Source organism: Vidua chalybeata, chromosome 13, assembly GCF_026979565.1.
Source record: "Vidua chalybeata isolate OUT-0048 chromosome 13, bVidCha1 merged haplotype, whole genome shotgun sequence".
NCBI classification, from domain to species: domain Eukaryota; kingdom Metazoa; phylum Chordata; class Aves; order Passeriformes; family Viduidae; genus Vidua; species Vidua chalybeata.
In genome coordinates this window covers 18,967,131-18,987,484 of record NC_071542.1, presented here as the reverse complement: position 1 = coordinate 18,987,484, position 20,354 = coordinate 18,967,131, and the positions used below count along the sequence as shown (strand labels likewise).

The following is a 20,354-nucleotide window of genomic DNA, read 5'->3' as shown; positions in this document are numbered from 1 at the left end:
AAAGCTGCAATTAATTAAAACTGCAACAATTGCAAGAATTAGTTTTCCTTTTCAACTTCCACAGGGCTTCTTGCCATGACAGGTGGGAAGATGCTACCAGCATAATTGTTTCTTTTTGTCATAGTTAGAGGGTTTTACTTACTGATATTTGTGGGACAGTTTGAAATTCAGAACAAAATAGGTACCAACAAAGAGACCTTTAGAATAAAGGTAAGTAACATTAGAGAAAATATGCTGCTTCTAATAATTATAATTTTGATTGAGGTGATCAATCTTCCCTCATTTCCCCCCCCTGCCAGAAGTTTAACTGCTCCTTCCACTCCGCCCAAGCTTTCAGCCTTCAATTATAGCTCCCATGCAGCAGAAAGAAATCAGCTTTTCCCTTTTGACCCCCCAGATTTGTGGAGCAGCAACCCCTGACAGAGCTCTCGTGTTTTCCCTGGCAGGGAGCAGCTGGTGAGGATGAGGAGGGACACGCTGAGGTGCTGGGCTGTGCTGGTGGCAGCAATGGGACTGAGCGTGGCCAAGGACTTCCCATGGACCAAGAACAACCCAGGCTCCTTCTACTACGGCACTTTCCCAGCTGGTACCGTCCAAACCCGGCTGCTTGGGGCCTTGGAATGTTCCAGATCTGCTCCTGTGTTTGCACAAGGAAGTGAACCAGAGGTTTTCTGTGTCCTTCCAGGGAAATGGCAGGAACAGAAATGGAGGTGGCTGCAGAATGCAGAATGCTTTGGGATCTGCTCCTGGGCATACAGGGATCCACATGACCCCACATTCCATAGATCCACTTCAACAGGAAATCCAGAGGAAAGGCTCACACACAACAGTTCATATCCAAGTGTAACAAGGCATACCTGAGAACTCTTCTCCTTTTTATAAATAACCTACAATTAATGAAATACACCAAAATACCCTTTGTTATGCAGCTAATTTAAGAAATCAGTGAAATAACTGTGCTGGGTTTGTTTCAAGCTGTTCAGTATTACCCAATCCACTCTTCAGTATGGATTTATGATCCTTATCCTTTCTTCAACACATATTTAAACACATTTCATCCAAGCAAAATCAAAACTAGAAAGATACAGGCACTGGTTGGTTTTCATGCTCAAGTTTTTAAGTCATTTATGATATGGTCATAAAATATTAACTCATTTTGATATGTAACAATAGGAAAATAATCCAGAATATTTCTGTATATTTTACATAACATCTAAACTCGTAGTTGCTAAAGCTACTATGAAAACCAGCAGGGAGAAAAGATGTGGAAACCTAATTTGTTTTTTACAGTAAGACATTTCTGCCACGCTATCAATGCCCTACCTCATCACTGTAAAATACAGACTTTACAGGTTTAATAAATGAAAGGATTCAACTTCTTTTTCATTGCATCAGAACAGGACCCCTTCATTTATTCCCCATTTTCAGACCTATTTAGGCACAGACACATTTTGAAACGTAGAAAACCTCAGCCTCTCCAGCAGAGCTTACTCTCACTTCCAGCTCCTTTCTCCTGTGAACATTTAGCACCGAGACCATTCAGAGGAACATGTTTCAATAACTCCCCTGTTTTTCCCTTCAGGTTTCCTGTGGGGTGTGGGAAGTTCTGCCTACCAGACCGAAGGGGCCTGGGACAAGGATGGCAAAGGGCCGAGCATCTGGGATGCCTTCACCCACAGGAAAGGGAAGGTGGTCGGGAACGAGACGGGAGATTCCGCGTGTGATGGCTACTACAGAGTCAAGGTATTGCTCAAGAGGAATTCAGGAATTCACTGCACCTCTGCAAATGCTCTGGGGCCATCCCTTGATCCTGGTTTCCCATTTTGAAGGAACACTTTAGCTGCTCTAATGTAGCAGGCACATTCTTCTCTCTCTCAGGATTTTTCATAGAGGAGCACAGAGAGAAGAAAAAGAAAACAATTTCTATTTCTGCTCCTTGTTTTTCCCATGTGGAAAGTGTTTGGAGAATTGCTTACCTGGGGTGATTGCTTGGTTGGGTTCTGGTGAGGATTGTTTGGGGCTGGTGGCCAATCCAACCCACCTGTGGCTGGACTCTCAAAAGAAAGTCACAAGTTGTTAGTTAGTTAGATATAGTAGTTAAAAAGTAAGTATGTAGTTTTAATATCTCCTTTAAATAGTATATTAATGTATTATAGTATAGTTATAATAAAAAAATCATTCAGCCTACTGAACTAGAATCAGACATCATCATTTCTTCCCACCGAGTTCACCTGCATTTACAATACTCTAAAGGTTATTCAACTTAGGAATCCAAGTGCTGATATTTTTAATCAGTACAGTAAAATCATCTTCCTTTATAATCTCATAAAACCAATAATCCCACAGTGTTTCCCAAATACATCTCAGCTTTTCAGGATTTTTATGTCCAAAAAATATTCTAGATGCTGTAGGAAATCCAAATGCTTAGTTAGAAATACAAGAAAAATATTTGACCTTTAAATATTTTGTGTGTGTGTGCATGAATGAGGTTTTCTATGTATTTTTCAGAGGCTTTAGAATTCAGTCTGGACGTTGCCCATTTTTTGAAAGGATAACAAACAAATAATCAATGCAGCTCTATTCACAACATGTTTCCAAGGCTAATACCACCAAAACAAATTTTCAAATTACTGTGCTGGAGGAAAGACAGATACACAGCAAGAAGAATCCAAATGACTTTGAGAAGGCAGGGTTACATAACTGGAATTGCAACTAATTTAATAAAAGTTATATTCCAGTGAGGTTTCTCCATGTAGATGAAGTCTAAGGGAGAACCAGAGGTCTCAGCAAGAACTAAGAGAAAAGAAACTAATTATGCCTTACTCTCCTAAAATAGGAAAATGCAGGAGAGGTTTCATTTGAGCTCTCAAACCAGAAGTTTGAAAGAGCTTAAAAAAGTTTGAAAGAGCTTAACAAGTATCTCAGGGAAGCTGGGACTCTGAGCCTCACTGGGGTGTGGCACCAGAAGAGACTGACACAGAGAAAATTTGGATTTAGAAATACTTTCTAAAACTTGCTTGTATTTGTCCACTTATCTGGTCCTCTTTTTATCAGAGCACTTTTTGCTTTCATCATCAGAATTCTCTTTGCATTGGCACAAATACCACCAATTTCTACTTTCACTGAACACTGAAGATGTACAATTTCTTAGCAAAAGAACATATATTCATATGGGATTTAGGGGGTTTTCTCATTCCAGTATAAGACAGTAAAGGAAAGTCCAAGCAATTATGTTTTTAAGCCTGAGCTGAAGTGTTTGAAGTCAAGATTTACAGGCCTCTATTATTTTCTAACACAAATTCTGATATAAATATAATTGTACTGCAAAACCTCAGCTCATTTTTCTGTAGTGCAAACATTCAGTCTCCTACAGGACTTCTTTGGACTGTCAAAAAAAAGTGGTTAAAGAGGAAGGCTTCAAGTAGAACGAGCCATCACCTCAAAGATCAGAAAAAAACAGATTGAATCCTCTTTTGTGCAAATCTTCCATGGATTTTCTGCATTCAGAATTAGTTAAGAACTGAAGTTATTCTGCTCGGCCTCGGGATGTGTTAATTGGATTTTCTTCTCATAGGATGACATTCAGTTACTGAAGGAGCTGAAGGTGAATCACTACCTCTTGTCTATCTCCTGGCCAAGGATTATGCCCACAGGCATCAAAGGTGGGCACAATTTCACCACGTTCTTCCCAATATTCTTATCTGTAAGGAATTTTACTCCTGAGTAAACCACAGTTGTTCAACATACCTGTTACACAGATTTCTGCTGTCTGCATTTCACCATTACAGATTTCCCAATACTGTAATGTAAAATTCCTTGGTTAATATTTTTAGATTTCTGTTCTTCCAATTATTTGGGAACTAATGCAGGTAATTCCTTGTCTGTGCTTTTGTAATTCCTTGTCTGTGCTTTTCATCAGCTGAGCAACTGAATGAGAAGGGAATACAATTCTACAATGACACAATTAACAGTCTTCTGGAAAACAACATCACCCCTATTGTGAGCCTCTACCACTGGGATCTGCCACAGGTCAGACAATATTTCAATTAGTGAAACACCTCAAATAAAGCCTTCTGATAGAAATAATTTCCTAAGGTTAAGAACTAAGAGTACTTCAAAAAATTAGAGAAGCCTGCATGATTTTAAGAATTTGTAAATATTTCCTACTCATTTAGATTTTATGTGCATTGAAGTTTTGAAAAACCTCTTTCTGAGCTAGAAATAGAAACAGAATTAAATAGAAATAAAAGTCTCTCTTAAGTAGCAGATGACCTTCAAGTACAATTATTGAATCTTGAAATTCTTATTTCCAAAGGTTCTCCAAGAAAAGTATGGTGGCTGGCAGAATATAAGCATGATTAATTATTTTAATGATTATGCAAATCTGTGTTTTGAGAAGTTTGGTGACCGTGTGAAACACTGGATTACATTCAGCAATCCTTGGGTAAGTCATTAATGCTTTCCTTCCAAACTCTCTAATTGCACTGTTCTGTTCCCAAAATTCTGTGGGAGTGACACTAGAGGAGAGCAGGTGAAAAAATTGGAGAGGGAAGGGGAAACATTTAAACCATTAATCTTTGTGGCCAAAAATCTCAGCAGGCAGATTTTGCACAAGGGCAGGGTTTTTAAGACATGAAATTCCAGGAAATTTTTGAAAACTCCTCAGCTGGAGAAACTGAAATTGGGAATTAGGAACTGGAAAGGCAGCTGTTGTTTCCCCTCCCCCATTCCTCAGCTCACCCCTCTAACCCTCCTCACCAACACCCTACTCCCAGCACGCCACAGCTCAGTAGCAAGCAGGCAGGAAATGGGAGCCAAGGAAGGGAAGAGGGGATTGGAGAGGGCCAGCCCAGGCAGGGGAGCACAGGATGCAGAGGATGGAGCACATCCCCTGGCTCTGGAGCCCAGAGCAGGACTGACTCTGTGACTGTGTGTTTGCAGGCAGTGGCTGAAAAGGGCTATGAAACAGGAGAACACGCGCCAGGACTGAAGCTCGGCGGCTGCGGCGCCTACAAGGCTGCTCATCACATCATTAAAGTAAAAAACCTCCTGAAATTGTGCCTGAAATTATGTGTCAATTCAGGATTTTTATCAGATTTCACTTTAAACTGAAATATAGTTTCACTGCCCTGTAATTTCCAAGTAGGACACTGAAATTATCATCTGGCTTTAAACCTCCAGTGCAGAATCCAAGGCACTATCAATGCTTGGCACTTGATTTAACACTTGCAACAATTTGAATTTCCTTATAAATGTCTCTTCTAGTTTGTTTCAAGCTGGTTGAAAAAGAAAACATCCAGGTTAGTCTAGAAACATCCTGGCCTGTTGAAATATACCTGAATGTTGCAAGTGACTTCAGGAAGTCTCTGGTAAAAATTAACTTTCATCTGCCTGAATAAATTAGGGAGACATCCAAAGAGCAGAGCCATGGGACAGAACCCTGTCCTGAGGGCTGTGTCAGCTCCACGTGGATGTCCTGCAATGCAGGGAAGGAATCTTGCACAAAGGATTTTGTGATGTCTTACATGAAGTGAAGGTTTCAGTAATAAACACAAAAGAAATTCTGTGGTATTTTCAGGCCGACTTCAGTGCAAAAAGTGCTCACCAGCTTTCCATACCATAAGAGGTGAAAATGTCACATGATTTTATATTCTATTTCTACATTATTTTTACAGACTCATGCCAAGGTTTGGCACTCCTACAACACCACCTGGCGCAGGGAGCAGAGAGGTAATGAGGATTCATTCTGTGATTGTGCTGCTGTTTCTGTTAAGGGCTTCAAGAACTGCAGAACTGTCCCTTTGTTTTAAGGGATGGTTGGAATTTCCCTAACGAGCGGCTGGGGAGAACCTGTTGATCCACACAGCCAAACAGACAGAGATGCTGCTGAAAGGTACATCCAGTTCCACCTGGGATGGTTTGCAAACCCCATTTACAGAGGGGACTACCCAGAAGTTATGAAGAATTATGTAGGTAAGTCCCAGTAGCTGTGACATGAACAGATCCACACTTCCAGCACATTACAGGGGAATAACTCCTGGCCAACGTGTGCTTTAGTCAAGTGAGGGCACAGGGGAGACACAGCTCCTGAAGCACTTTGGGGACACACCATTTCACTTTAAATCACTGTTTCTCCATGTATTGTACCCAACTTAATTCTCCAAACCAAAAGGATGAAATGTTATCTCTTAAAAAAAACAATTAAGCTCAGGTGTCCTCGACATTAACACTAAATTCAGGAAAACCACATTTGGCCCCAGCACAGGGTGCTCAGAGAAACTGGGGCTGCCTCTGGGTCCCTGAAGTGTCCCAGGCCAGGCTGGACAGGGCTGGGAGGAACCTGGGATAGTGGAAGGGGTGAGGTGATGATTTTAAAAGTCCCTTCCAACCCAAACCATTCAGGGTTTTATGATTCTATGATTTATTGCTGGTGAGATAAAGAAAACCAATTTCTGTGCTCCTCAGAATTGTTTTCTGTAATTATTTTGCTAGGCAGGAAGAGTGCCCAGCAGGGCCTGGGGACATCAAGATTACCAACTTTCTCAGTGCAAGAGAAAACCTATATTAAAGGCACCTCGGATTTCCTGGGAATTGGTCATTTTACCACTCGTTATGTCCTGCAGAAGAACTTTCCCTTCCTCCAAGTGTCCAGTTACCACACTGACCATGACCTGGCTGAACTGGTGGACCCCAACTGGCCAGCTCCAGGCCCTAAGTGGCTCTACTCTGTGCCCTGGGGGTTCAGAAGGTTGCTCAACTTCATTAAGGTGAGTAGAGCAGATCTTTAATTAGAAAGGAAGCAAATAAATGCCTGGTTTAGATTTAGATTTTGATTTTCAACAGTTCCAGCTACTGGTCTTGTCCTAGTGGGAATTTTCTTTATCAAAAAGCCCTTAATTTCAGCTCAGAAAACTACAGAATTCAGTCATTTAAAAATAAAGCCCATAGTTAACTTAAATTCCTACTACATATTCTTCTTACTTACGCAAGTAAATGTAGAAAATTGCTTTTAATGCACTTTGCTAATTCACATATTCTGTCAAAATGAAATTATTTTATGTGAAGCAATTGAAACATTTCTGTTGCAGACCCAGTATGGGAACCCCCTGATTTATGTGACAGAGAATGGAGTGTCTGAAACAGTGCAGTGCCCTCAGCTGTGTGACGAGTGGAGGATCCAGTACCTGAAGGGATACATCAATGAGATACTCAAAGGTCACTTAAAAACAGCTTTATAGGATTTGACTTTCAGGGTGTTTTCACCTTCTGCTTATTTTTTACTTTGTCCTTTCCATCACAGTGAAATAACTATTCACAAGTCAAAATGGACAGCAAACCAGACTCTCAAATTTTCACCAAAATGCTAACCTCAGCAAACATATTAATACTAAGAATTACAATAAGCTACCTGAGATTTAATACTGCAATAAATCATCAGTTTCCACTCTCAAAAAGGAGAAATTACCATGTCCATAGAGTTCTAGTACCTCTAAGCTAAAGACAACAATTTCAAAGGATCTGAATTAATTTGTACTTCATTTTTCTGTCCTCCTCCCCATCTCTTCCTGCTATAAACCAAAACATTTACAGAACCATATTTTAAAACCCAGCTTTATCAGTGATTTGTGTTCTGTTTCCAGCTCTAAATGACGGTGTAAATGTCAAAGGTTATACTGCCTGGTCACTGCTGGATAAATTTGAATGGAACAAAGGCTTCTCTGAAAGATTTGGGCTTTACCACATTGACTTCAAAAACAAGAACAAACCACGGTACCCAAAGGCATCTGTTGACTACTATAAAAAGATTATCAGTGCAAATGGATTCCCAAATCCAAGAGAGGTGATGTCAGCTGCTAATTTTGATATTTTTTTCCTTCTTTGATTTATGTGCAAACGTCACATTGAATTTCTGGAAACAACTTGTATGAATATGGTACAGAACTGACACTTTGATTCTGTAAAATAGGGATCTGTTTAATACAGAGATATTCAGATATTGAAAGTGGGAACAGCCTCAATTACTGTTTCTAAAGCATTCCACAAACTCCAACTGGACTTACTGATGCAGTCAAAAATTCTCCATCAGAAGTTATTTAGCATTGCTGTCAGATTTCTAGGCAGAAAACTCCACATATGTACCGCCCTGCTGGAAAATAACCTGGAATGTATCATGTGCCATTAAAAACTTTATTAAACAATTAACTCCAAGAAATACACTGAAATAAAAACCACAAAGAAACTTTCAGAAACCCACGTGTTGGGAGAATAAAGTGGTTTCAAGCGAGTTGCAGGGACAAGGAGGGAGCTGTGGGAGTGAGGAGGATGCTCAGTCTCTCAGAACTGTCACCCTTCCCAGGTGGAAAACTGGCATCAGAAGGCCATGGACACCTGCTCTGCCACACACCAACACCTTGCTGCAGGTAAGGATGGCTCTGTTTTGCTCTATACAAGCAGATTCTGTGAAGTTCAGATATTAAATTGCTCTCTGAATGCTGCTAAAAGGTATTTTCTCCCCAAAAGCACTACAAGCCTCTAAGGAAAAATGTTTTTATTTATTGTCTTCAACTAAAACCACTGTAGCTAAATGGATCAGCTGTGGATGTTACTGAAATACAGAAACTGGAAGAGCTACTACTTAAAATTGAGGTTGGAGATGACAGCATTCTCCTTAAAATAAAACTGCTGAATGCCACACAGACAGAAAATCTATAAATGTTTGACTTTTATATAAAGTGGAACTATAAAAAGAAAAAAAAAGAGCTAAGGACTGGCCTAAGATTAAATTTGGGCTCTGATGCTCCTGGTAACAAAGAAACCCCAACACAACTGATCCAGAACACCTAAAAACCCTCCTGGTGTAATTCAGGACCTTTCAGAATTCCTGAAGTAAGGATTTTATTAAGATCAAATAACTACTATGGATTGTTACAAGAGGATGAGCTAAATTCCACATGGTAGGAAACATCCCAGCAGTCAGCCTAAATTAATCCTGCTCAGCCTCCACTTCCAAGTCATGTTCAGTGTGAATGAACTGGGTTTACTGAACTCTTCCAGGCTTCTCTGTGAATAAAGTTCTACAAAATAAAACCCATTTAATTTTTCAAGCAGATACAGAACAATCATAAAAAGGCCAAAACTTCCCAAGGATTTCTCTTTGACAATTTTCTTTCACCTTTGGGTGAGGGAAATAAATATCAGAGGACCAGTAATTTATTGTTAATGCACTGCAGCTAATTCACAGCAAGGACAATTTCTGCAGCCCTTTGAGCACTGACATGTCTTCAGAAATTTAACTTAGAAAGAAAAAGAGAGGGAAAACTATCATGGATTTGCTCCAGCTTCAGCAGACTTAGGAAATTCTGTTTGCTTTGTTTGCTGTTTATGCCAATGTCAACATTTTTATGTTCAAAAAAATCTTTATGTTAACTCTAAGTTAGGTATTACTGTACTCCAGGGGATTAAATCTCTTACATATTCCTCATTTCTCAAATTTTAGATTCCCTGATTACTCACATGGAAATGGTGACAGAGATTGTTCTTCCTACAGTTTTCACACTCTGCATTCTCATCAGTATTGTCCTCCTCATATTCTACCTTCGAAACCACAGCTAAAATTGATGTTTGCACACATCATCATTTGCCAAAAGGACTAAGCTGCAACTGCTTTATTTGAGTAGTTAAAATTTACCACAGATGCTTCTTTTTATACCCCTCTAATGAAATATTATTTATCAATCCACCTACAGCTTTTATAGTTTTTCTATTCAATTCCCAAAACATCTTTTTGTTTTTACCAAAATACATTCTGTTTCCACTGATTCTAAGTAGTAGATTTTACAATCCTTATTATTTTGCAAACTATTACACATTTTGTTCACCAGAAAAACAGATAAGAGTAAAGTGATTCAAATCTTGCCAGTACAAATTTCAAGTGATTAAAAGCTGCTTGCAAATTCTGATTTCAGTCTGTTCATCAACAGCATTTTGATAACCATATAATTGCTATTTGAAGAAAGACAGATACATGATTTTAAAATATAAAAGGACTTAAATATTCCAAGAGCACTGCTTAAATGTGAACTTATTCATGTCTAGAAGTTAGGATAATATATACCTTGCTATTTAGTTGTGATGAAGAGTTGTTTGAAGTGAGTAATCCAAGATGACAACTTCTGAATCAGATTTAAACCACATCTCTGCAATTTAAACTTACCTTATACAACTTGATAATATATTACACACAAAAATGTGGATTTTAAGTAATCCAAGCACTTCCAAAATTAATATTCCACCTTAAATTCCCTTCTACTGCAGGTAGAAACAAGTACTATAACAACTTGGTTCCACAATTCAGCTGGCTGTACTTGAAATACAACTTCGCTTGAAACCAGAAGTTATAAAACTTCACAATAATAATCTATAATTTATAGTTTTTAAAAGCATGAATATGGAGGTTTTCCTTATTTTTACTTACCCACAGTTAAGTTTTCAATGCAAAATATTTCTATCTCAGATTATTTAGTCAGCATGAAAGAAACTATGGAATTTTTAAAATTAGACCACCAAAATGTTACCTCACTGATTAATCAACTTAACTGCCAACATATCTAAATTATTATGTCCAGCCAATTATACTGATTTTGTTTTTAAAACAATTATGCAAAACATACAAGACAACACTGTTAAAATAACTCACTTCACATTGAAGGAATAAAATAATTTGAAGAGGAGAGAGAAGTATTTTCAAGAATACTCCAAAATATAAATACAGGGACAAAGAAACCCAAAGTGGCTGAAGATCCCAAGGCCCTGGATGAAGAGCTTTCCAAATCCTTCAGGATGATGAAGCATCACTTGATCCCAGGAGAACATAATAATATTGCTTGGTTTGTTGGTTAAGATAATTCACACTTTGAACAGTGTCTGATTGCAATTTTAATGATCAAAAAATAAAATATGAAACCCCAAAGTGCACAACTTTGTTGAATGCCTGCAAATATATGAAAGATACCCACCATATTTACAAAATATTTATACTCTACAGTCATAATTGCACTGCATTTTTAACAAATGAGGTGCCTACAGGTGAATTGTGGCTGCGGAGGTCCCACTTAAGTGTAATAAAGCAATTAAATCAGTGAAGATGATTTGAAGCCCAGAGTTTCTAAAAGTTCTGTTGGGACAGAAAACACTGAATTTTCCCCCTTTCTGTACCTTTCCAGTCCTGCTTGCTCAGTAACACAAACTTAAGTGAACTGCACCTGACTGCACTGAGTCATGGTAATAAAATACAGCCTTTCTTCACTGCTTCCATTTACTGTGGAGTCAGACAAGAAACCTGCAAGGACAAAGGGAAAAGCTGGGATTAGCCACTCTTTTTAGAAGGTAGAGATTAGTTCGTGGAGCAGCTTCCAGAACTGTTTTCAAAGTGCAGTTTTACTGAAGCACTTCATGACAAAAATCAATAATGACAGGAAAGACTTACCAAACCCTCACATCAAAGCTCATGCCAAAAAGGCAAATCATTTCTGAACCAGTCTCTCTGCTTAATTCTTCCCCATTCTGATGCTTTTCCACTTGATCTGCACTGCCTTGCAGCAAGGCAGATCCTCTCCCTTTGCACCTTCTCTGACTTGAGACCAGCATCAACAACTAGGAAATTTCTCTTTAGAACCCTTCTCACATTCATTGGCAAACATTTTAGAAATAAGGGGCAATTTTTTGGGTATCAGTCATCTCATATTTGGAACTATTCTGTCATTTAAACTCTAAAAACGTAACTCAGCCAAGGTGAGAAGGCAAAAGTCACCACTTTCTGAGTATTCTTAATTCTGTAAATACCACCTCACTCTTTTAGTAGCAAGTAAAACATCATTTTGCATTTGCTAAAAAGTAAATATAAAGCTCAGACCCACTGAACTTGGGATAAAAACTGAATTTGTTTGAAGTTTGTGCTTTGATTATTTCATTTCACCACCAACATTCCCCACCTGAATTGTTTGATGTCCGATGTTCAACAGGAGCATTGGTACTGACTTGCCACGTTGTTTTAACCTCCTTCTGTCCATGCCCACTGCTTATCTCCATCTTCCAGACTTCAGGGTTATCACTGAGAGAATAATCAAAAAACATCAAAATTGAGTCAGGTGTTCAGTCACATCTGAATTTGACACTACAAATGCTGATGTTTCTCTTACTTTTGATAGAATTTCTTGACAAGAGCCGGTCTGATGGGCAGCTGAAACACATGCTTCTCATTCAGAGGGTTTTCCTTGTAATACTTCATGCAAATCCTACAAGAGATATCAGGTTACTTTCTTTCAAGAAATGCTTGGACAACAGAGCACAAACCTTGTGCAAAATTAACCATACTCTCACATTTTATTATTTCCTTTAGTGTGCAGTTTTAGTTTTTCAGTTTTAGTCCCAAAGCAAAATTTGGTAGGAAGATCCAGCTGCTCCTTCTGCAGTCTCACTATCACCAACATTTTGGTGTTTCTTTAAAACTGCCAAACAAACTCTATTTGTGATTGCCATTTCAAGAGCAAAAGTAGAAATGAAATAATTACTGTGTCAAAGGGAAGAGGTTCTCATGTCTGAACTGCAGTAAGCCTGTACAGCTGACCATTATTTCCAGCATATGGTGAAGCTTTTGAACACGGTGGACTTGTTCCTGGACATCCACTGATGTGGAAATGAAGTAATCCTGGAAGAGCAAAGACTTCTGCTCTTACCTGAACACACCATGGCTACAGACACACCACACACCCTCAGCAAATAAAATCATCTTCCTGCTTCTTTGGAGAAACCAAGATTTTTAGAGTGGCCCAGCAGACTCAGAACAAAGTCCCATCAAAGTGTGACAAAGGTTCACTGCCTTGACAGTGATCCAGATCAGATATCAAGAGAATTATCTGAGAATAAGGAAACAAAACAGTGACATTTCTGCATTTCTGCCATGTCCAGCCTCATCATCTGCAGTTTAGTTTCTCAGCTTATATGATTTGCATCCCACCATCAGCTGAGCATGCTCTGCTTTATAAAATAAAATTAAAACATCTTACCAAGTAGGTTACTGTTGCAAGTTCCTGGCCTGTATAAGGAACAGCAGAGAAAAAAAAAATTAAATTAATACATGGTATCAGATGAAATATAAGCAACATTCAGGTGATCAAACAGGAAATTCTACTAAAGGACAATGTCAGCAGGAGTGTGATGTTATTTATTGACATGATCATTCATTCCAAACAGGAAAACCCCTCTAAAGTGCTATGGTCAAGGCATGATTTTATTTATCACCAAGGCTGCACAATGAAGAGACCCACCATGTACTTGGAGACAACCACCCTCCTCAGGTTATACAAATTTACAAAAGTAGTGAAAATAAAAAAGCAAATAAACAAAGACTGAGAACAGGATGGCAGATGCCAAAAAGAAATGAAGGGGTAACAACAATGGTAAAAGACAAAACTATATGTCTTTTGAAAAAATAAGTTCTTAAAATTTTGAAATTTAAAAGCTGAAAAGTTCCATTATTAAAGAAGCTGGAAACTGCACTTCAGCAGATGGGAAGGAAGAGATAGAGGTTACCCAAAAAGTTCTTTATTTCCTGCATGGAACACCTTTTCTCTTGAATTCCTAATGCTGTTACCAAGTGTCAGGCTCACCTATGAAAAAACTGACATAATCCTTCTTCATCTTCTCCAAGCCAACCTCCAGGAGCATCTGAATGGGAGCGATGTCGCTGAGGGAAACATCCTCCATCTTTCCATGGTAGGACTGCTGGATCAATTGACTTAAGGAACTGCTACTCCCCTGATGAATCTAAAAATAAACAAGTCTTTTTGTGATGTGCATGAAACATCATCAACATTGTTCAGAAGTTCAGCACCAGGGAAACATACAATTTAAAAACAACACAAATGAAGGGCAGCGAAGGGACAAGAACTGCATTTTACTTGAAACTATCTCAAATTTTAACATCTATTGTGAAATACAAATACATACCCATGGCTGTATCTCACCACGTTCCAGGGATTTTATGACCAGTGTGAAACAGTCTATTAACTCCTGATAGGAACTGACAACTGGAAAGAAAAACACAATATTTTAATTATCAATCCAGGCTCTTTCTCTGGCTGTTAAGTCAATAACATCAGGCCAACACACCCTTGCATGAACAAAACCCCTCAATTAAAGAATGAGAGCTGAAATTACAGAGTGCACAGCTTTTTGGCAGCTTTGTCATATGATGACTTTAAAAAAGGTTACTCTAAAAAAAAAAATGATCATCAGAGACCACTGAACTCTATATACACTGAAAATTGTCCTTCATATCTAGAGAAAAAGAAATTATAAAGTTTTCAGTTTTAGGGCAGATGGATTTCAGCTTTAGAGCAACTAGCAATGGTTTAGTACCTTTTGCAGTCAAATAAAATGAAATTATCTCCTGCTAGGTGCTGGACTGGCATTGGAAGGTTGTAAGAAAACAGATCACCCTACATCCCTGGAACGGGCTCTTTTAGGAAGAGAGTAATTGGTATTGCTGATAGCAATTTTCTGAAGAGCTGATGAGTCCTTAAAACTCAGAAATGGACAGGAACTTCCCTGAAAAAGCAATACTGTCTAGCAGATAGAGGAGAAAATGAAAGGAAAGCAGATAGGGCACAATACACTTACTTTTCATTTTGCACCATAATTGCTCAGTAAAATCCAGGTCTCCTCGCTCACCAAAGATTGATTTTATGCAACTGTCCACAGCAGCTGTGTCACATTTGATTTTCTGGAAGAATTTATTGGTATTCAATGAAAAATGGTGCCTGAGAGTCAAAAACTTTCCACATCTGAATTTCTCCAGAGATCAAAACTGGCTGCATCCCTGATTTTCCCCCTTTTCCAGGGCAACTACCAGACAATAACTTGGAAGTATATTTTTATTTAACCCCGAGTCTGATTCTTTGCAGAATTATCACACTGGATAACTGCTAGCCTTGGACCAGGAAACAAAAGCCACTGTCAGAGAGACTTCAGATCTCAGCCAGGTATTGTCTGTTTATCCAGCAGTGCCCTGGGAGGCCAAAATCCAGACACACAATGGAATGTGTAATCCTGATATAGAATAGTTACTGTGATTCTGATACAGAATAGTTCTGTTGACACAGAAATCAATATATTCTTAGATTATCAACAAAATGCTTTTTCTCTCTTAACAGAAAATGGACCTAAACCTTTCCTTGTAGGCTGAGAGGGGGAAAAAAATCTTAATATAACTAAATATATTTTTTATAATTCAAATTTGCCCATTGCTTCACAAGATCATAAACCTCCAGATAAGACACATATTCAACTGATACTATTAAATTGACCCCAAATAACTCAATTAGGCAAGAAAAGCAAATTAATGATAGAATGCAATGGCATAAAGGTTAGAATTCCTGGAAGAAAACAGACCTTCTCCCATTATTTTTGCACAGCAGAGACAGAAAGCAAGAGATCCATATTCCTTTACATCACTATTTACACATATAAACAATATACAAGATTTAGTCAAAATCTGAAATAACTGCAGTTAAAATGGAAGCAAAATAACAAAGCAGCTGTTAGGAAATTGCACACACCTCTGTTTCATTCTTGTTTTCAAATATATAATCTCCATCCAGCTTCTTCTTTAAATCTAGTAGAATTAAAAATAAGTTCCACCACTATGAAAAGTGTCATCAAACCAATCCTTAATCCCCAGGCACATTATAACTAACAAATACACTGAATAATAGAATTGCGTCATTTAAAAATGGTTTTATTGGGTATGGGTATAGTCTGAAAACACTTTTAAAAATATTTTTTATTATTATTACTTTGATCTATGATATTAGGACAAAGAAAAATGACAAATATGTGTTAACCTATTTAACTACTCTGCACAGTGGTTACAGCACAGAAATGAACATTCCCAGTTCTAATCCTTTAAAAGTTGTATGTGGAATTCCCTTTTATTCCTGTGAAGTGCCACACCCCTCCCTCCCCATGGAACAAGCAGCAATTACCAGTCAGAAATTCCTGGACCAGTTTAAGAGCTGATTCAGACTCTGATGGCTCAGGCCACTCAGTCACACCTGTCTTCAGACCTTCAGCCAAAACCTAAAAGCAGCAGGAAAATCATAACTGAAATAAGTTCTTCTTGGGAGTCCTGCATGTGTCATCTTTCACAGACAACTTCACCAAGAATCACAAATCTCTGCACAGCTAACCAGGAGTTGCAAATTCTCAAAATTTCCTGGATGACTTGTCCACTTTCTATTCAAGATTTCTAAAAAAGAACTCAAAGTTTCAGCTAAAATAAATGCTTGAAGTTATCCTTGAAAGGTCTGATGAAGTTTTCAATAAAGCAAATTATTAGCACATAAAATCCCCACTCCATGCAAGTGTGAAATTGGAATTTGTGCCCTGCACTCACCAAGAGGAACTGCAGCTCTCGGTACAGCTGGAACACAGGACTTCTGGGGTCTCCTGACTCCAGGGCAATATTCTGAAAGTTCCACGAGTTTATCTCAGTTTCAAACTTTAGAAAACAAGTGTCTTAAAATTTTCATCAGTGAGAAGCATGTCAGCACAACTTACAATTCAGCTTATGAATAGGTTACATTGCTTTTATCTTCTTTATACCACTTTATTCTTCATCCTACTCATGGTGTGAATTGTGCCAAGAGCTTGGGTTTATTTGCTTTTTCCATCCTGACTTACCAGGGTGGCAGCAGAGATCAGTGGGGGAGTCTCCAGAATCTTTTCCACACCATTCCATGTGATATCCACATAGATGCTGCTTCCAGATTCTGCAATGGTGTCCTCTATTGCAGCAGCTGCAATCAGCTCATACTGAGCAAACCCTTTTGTTGTCACCTACAACGAACAGGTTTCAAAAATAAAAACAACAAAACTACCACAGGCAAAGTCATTTTAAAAGCATTTCACAAACATGCAAAAAAGGGTTAATACCAGACAAATGCATTATAAACACAACCTGAAATCAGACTGTTATACTATGGAATTATACTAAAGTGGTTTCCATAGAGGATCTAAAAAGCTTCCCCAAACCAGCATCATAAATCCCAAAACAGAGTTTTTAAACTTCAATTGAAGGCATGACAGAACATAAAAACCTACAACAGATGAATGATGCCTTATTTTATGTTCCATTTTGAGTTCTTCCAGGTTTGGAAAACGGGTTTTATCAGCTGTAGGACCTAGGAAAGGAAAAAAGTGAGAATCAAAAAACCCATTTGACACAATTCAAATTTGGAATTCAAATTCATTCCCAAATACTCCATTTGGTGAAGCATGGCTCGTGCTGTCCTTTAGAAAGCAGGAATTCTCCTTGTACTTCTCCTATTGGTGATAAGAGCTGATATGAACATATAAAAATGTTTAGAATGAGTCAGAGGTTGTGTAAGATGCTGAATGGCAGCAGTTTAAAAATTCAAAAATGAGTCGAGGTGGGCCTGCACAGCTACAGGTGCATCAAATAGATTAAAAGCCATTTCCCCCACAAAGCATTGGTTAAAAACATCTTTTATTTTAATCCCTTCTTGCTCATTAAAACCAGGAATACAGAGCATTTCCAAGCCAGTATCACGCTAAGAACAAAGACACCATTGTGACATCAGCATTCCCACATTTTTCAGCCTTCCTCATTTAATTTTCTGTGCACCATGACCTTACCATCACATGAAACCAGGTAAATATTGAGCCCTGTGACTTTGTTTCCAGCCTTGAGAGGCTCAGCTCCAATCCAGCAGGTGTGCTGAGGATCAGAACCATCACACCTGGCCCAGAGGGGAGGAAGCACAACCAGGTCACTCATCCCCAGGTAGGTCATGTTTGGGTTTTGCAACGTTGTGTACAAGGAAATCAACTGCCTAGAAACACAAACAGGGAGAAAGTAAGATGACAGCAAACATATTAATTGTGTAGACTGAAGATTCCAAAGTATAATTGAATATTACATTTTAAGCTAATTAAGAGAATACATTAGTTAGGTAAACCACATTTTGGTACCATGCATTGGGATTTTAATGACACCAAAGATGCAAATCAGATTTTTAGGGCTTTTTTTAAACAGGAGCTTTAACAACAACAACCAAAAAAAAGCACTGAAGTCTTACTGAGCTTTTTTTGCTCATCTACACCCAGTGAATCACATTAACCCAACAGCCCAGCTCACAGTGCTTTTCCAATACCTGGATTTTAGCTACTTTTTAAAACACCTTCAGCCATTAAAAGTAGGGAGGCCCTTTTGCAGGATGGAAAACAGTCACAACTCCTCATAAACTAATGAGTAATTTTATTTCAGGGGATTGAAAATACAGGCTCTGAATATTAGAAAAAGAGACAGAATTAAAAAAGAAAACTCCCTCAAAAGGGGAGGGAAAGCTTTCACACTTACTTTGCTCTTCCAACAGAAAGAGCCAGGGGCCCAGGACTCTCCTTTGGCAAAACCTCAGAGGCATAAACAGCATCATCTGTTCTTGATTCCTCCATGGAGTTGCTTTCTTCATTGTGTGTCTTGAAGAGAAATGTGCATGTAAGTCAAAAACAGCGAGGTGTGTGAAAAAAATCTGTTGGGAATTCAAAAGTCTGGATTACATTTAGTATCTACCATGCATACTTACAGCTTTCTGCAAAATGTACATTGCACTGCTTCCATTCCAAAATTTATCAACAGGACTTTTGCAATTGCCACTAATCAGTGAGATCTCTACATCAGTCTAAAAAAAAAAACAAAACCAAAACCAAAAACTTTTTAATACACTGTATAGAGATGCTGCATTTCAGCATTTTTTTAATACCAGAAATTGCAAAATTAAATAATCCCACAGATTGTTTTCCAATCCTATTGCATCCATTCGTGACCCACTTGCAGCATTTCTGCAGTACCTGAAAGAAGCCTACAGGAAAGATGGACAAGATGGAATGGCTTCACACTGACAGAGTAGGTGTAGACTGGAAATTAGGAAGAAATCCTTCCTGTGAGAGTGAGGAGGTCCTGGCACAGTTTCCCAGAGAAGCTGTGGCTGCCCCTGGATCCCTGGAAGTGTCCCAGGCCAGGCTGGACAGGGCTGGGAGCAGCCTGGGACAGTGGCAGGTGACCCTGCCATGGCTGGGGGGGAATGGGATGATCTTCAAGTTCCCTTCCCACCCAAACCAGTCCATGATTTTACCTCATAGAAATAGGGATGTTCGGGGACTCTGTCCTTTCCTTCTTCACGTATCCTGAAAGAAAAGAAAACGTTGAGATACACGACCTTTCCCCTCAGCATTCCTCGTTAAACAGCAGCATTACCTACGTACATTAAACACACCAAGGTTACAACCGGAGCCTCAGCAGCCTCTCCACAAGCGGGGCCGGACTTCCCTCAACAGAGCAGCGGAGACCCCCAGGCAGTGACCCCGAATCCGCACCCGTGCAAGAGCCCGGACAGGCCCGGGAACAGCCCCGATCCCCACCAGAACAGGAGCCCGCTCAGCTCCGGGAACAGTCCCGATCCCCACCGGAGCAGGAGCCCGCTCAGCTCCGGGAACAGTCCCGATCCTCACCGGAGCAGGAGCCCGCTCAGCCCCGGGAACAGTCCCGATCCCCACCGGAGCAGGAGCCCGCTCAGCCCCGGGAACAGCCCCGATCCCCACCGGAGCAGGAGCCCGCTCAGCCCCGGGAACAGCCCCGATCCCCACCGGAGCAGGAGCCCGCTCAGCCCTGGGAACAGCCCCGATCCCCACCGGAGCAGGAGCCCGCTCAGCTCCGGGAACAGTCCCGATCCTCACCGGAGCAGGAGCCCGCTCAGCCCCGGGAACAGCCCCGATCCCCACCGGAGCAGGAGCCCGCTCAGCCCCGGGAACAGTCCCGATCCTCACCGGAGCAGGAGCCCGCTCAGCCCCGGGAACAGCCCCGATCCCCACCGGAGCAGGAGCCCGCTCAGCCCTGGGAACAGCCCCGATCCCCACCGGAGCAGGAGCCCGCTCAGCCCCGGGAACAGTCCCGATCCTCACCGGAGCAGGAGCCCGCTCAGGCCGCCGCCCGCCCGGCGCCGCCGCTCCGCCGCCATCGCCGCCCTCCGCAGTCGAACCTCCCGCCCGCCGGCGCTACGCGACGCCCGTGAGGGCAGGGTGACGCATCAGGGTGGATCCCTCCGCCGGAACAGAGTCCCCCGCTTTGGCTGGGAACGGAGCGGGACAAAGGCGCCCGGAGCGCTCGGGATGGGCGTGACGGGGCCGGAGAGACTTGGACAGGGACTGGGACCGGGGCTGGAGCTCGGTCCGGAACTGGGGCTGAGTGTCTGGGGTTGACCGGCCGGCGCGGCAGA

General features: G+C 40.3%; 2 protein-coding genes across 7 annotated transcripts; one reads left to right on the top strand and one right to left on the bottom strand.

Moving 5' to 3' along the window:
* The first annotated feature begins 462 nt into the window (after positions 1-462).
* On the top strand, positions 463-9,612 carry LCTL (lactase like). Its single transcript, XM_053954984.1, has 13 exons — positions 463-586; positions 1,583-1,743; positions 3,575-3,662; positions 3,920-4,029; positions 4,316-4,444; positions 4,942-5,037; positions 5,676-5,730; positions 5,812-5,973; positions 6,493-6,767; positions 7,089-7,215; positions 7,641-7,840; positions 8,357-8,420; positions 9,497-9,612. Exons 1-13 carry the CDS (start codon positions 463-465, stop codon positions 9,610-9,612), a joined length of 1,707 nt encoding a protein of 568 aa, XP_053810959.1.
* ZWILCH (zwilch kinetochore protein) lies at positions 7,133-20,277 on the bottom strand. 6 transcript variants are annotated; one of them, XR_008433186.1, is made up of 20 exons: positions 20,041-20,277; positions 19,215-19,266; positions 18,666-18,761; positions 18,440-18,558; positions 17,716-17,912; positions 17,161-17,240; positions 16,741-16,896; positions 16,454-16,525; positions 16,044-16,137; positions 15,618-15,673; positions 14,680-14,782; positions 14,008-14,087; positions 13,668-13,824; positions 13,065-13,093; positions 12,570-12,706; positions 12,198-12,293; positions 11,991-12,109; positions 11,215-11,338; positions 8,061-8,143; positions 7,133-7,184 (listed from the first exon to the last, which is right to left on the bottom strand). XR_008433186.1 is itself a non-coding variant. In XM_053954561.1 (19 exons), exons 1-18 carry the CDS (start codon positions 20,094-20,096, stop codon positions 11,247-11,249), a joined length of 1,791 nt encoding a protein of 596 aa, XP_053810536.1. In that variant the 5' UTR covers positions 20,097-20,277; the 3' UTR covers positions 7,743-8,146; positions 11,215-11,246. The 6 variants fall into 6 exon arrangements, 5 of the variants coding, with proteins under 5 accessions (XP_053810536.1, XP_053810535.1, XP_053810537.1 ...); XM_053954561.1 differs by lacking the exon at positions 7,133-7,184 and having other exon boundaries at positions 7,743-8,146; XM_053954560.1 differs by lacking the exon at positions 7,133-7,184 and having other exon boundaries at positions 7,743-8,143.
* Positions 20,278-20,354: the final 77 nt, after the last annotated feature.

What these genes read in the sequence shown, in the direction of transcription:
- LCTL (XM_053954984.1), top strand. Translation starts at nt 463, where the DNA reads ATGAGGAGGGACACGCTGAGGTGCTGGGCTGTGCTGGTGGCAGCAATG. An exon ending in TATGCCCACAGGCATCAAAG is followed by an intron (nt 3,663 to 3,919) that starts GTGGGCACAATT and finishes GCTTTTCATCAG; the next exon opens with CTGAGCAACTGAATGAGAAG. An exon ending in GGTTGCTCAACTTCATTAAG is followed by an intron (nt 6,768 to 7,088) that starts GTGAGTAGAGCA and finishes TTTCTGTTGCAG; the next exon opens with ACCCAGTATGGGAACCCCCT.
- ZWILCH (XM_053954561.1), bottom strand. Translation starts at nt 20,096, where the DNA reads ATGGCGGCGGAGCGGCGGCGCCGGGCGGGCGGCGGCCTGAGCGGGCTC. An exon ending in TGTACATTTTGCAGAAAGCT is followed by an intron (nt 18,559 to 18,665) that starts GTAAGTATGCAT and finishes TTTCTCTTCAAG; the next exon opens with ACACACAATGAAGAAAGCAA. An exon ending in GGTCCAGGAATTTCTGACTG is followed by an intron (nt 15,674 to 16,043) that starts GTAATTGCTGCT and finishes TAATTCTACTAG; the next exon opens with ATTTAAAGAAGAAGCTGGAT.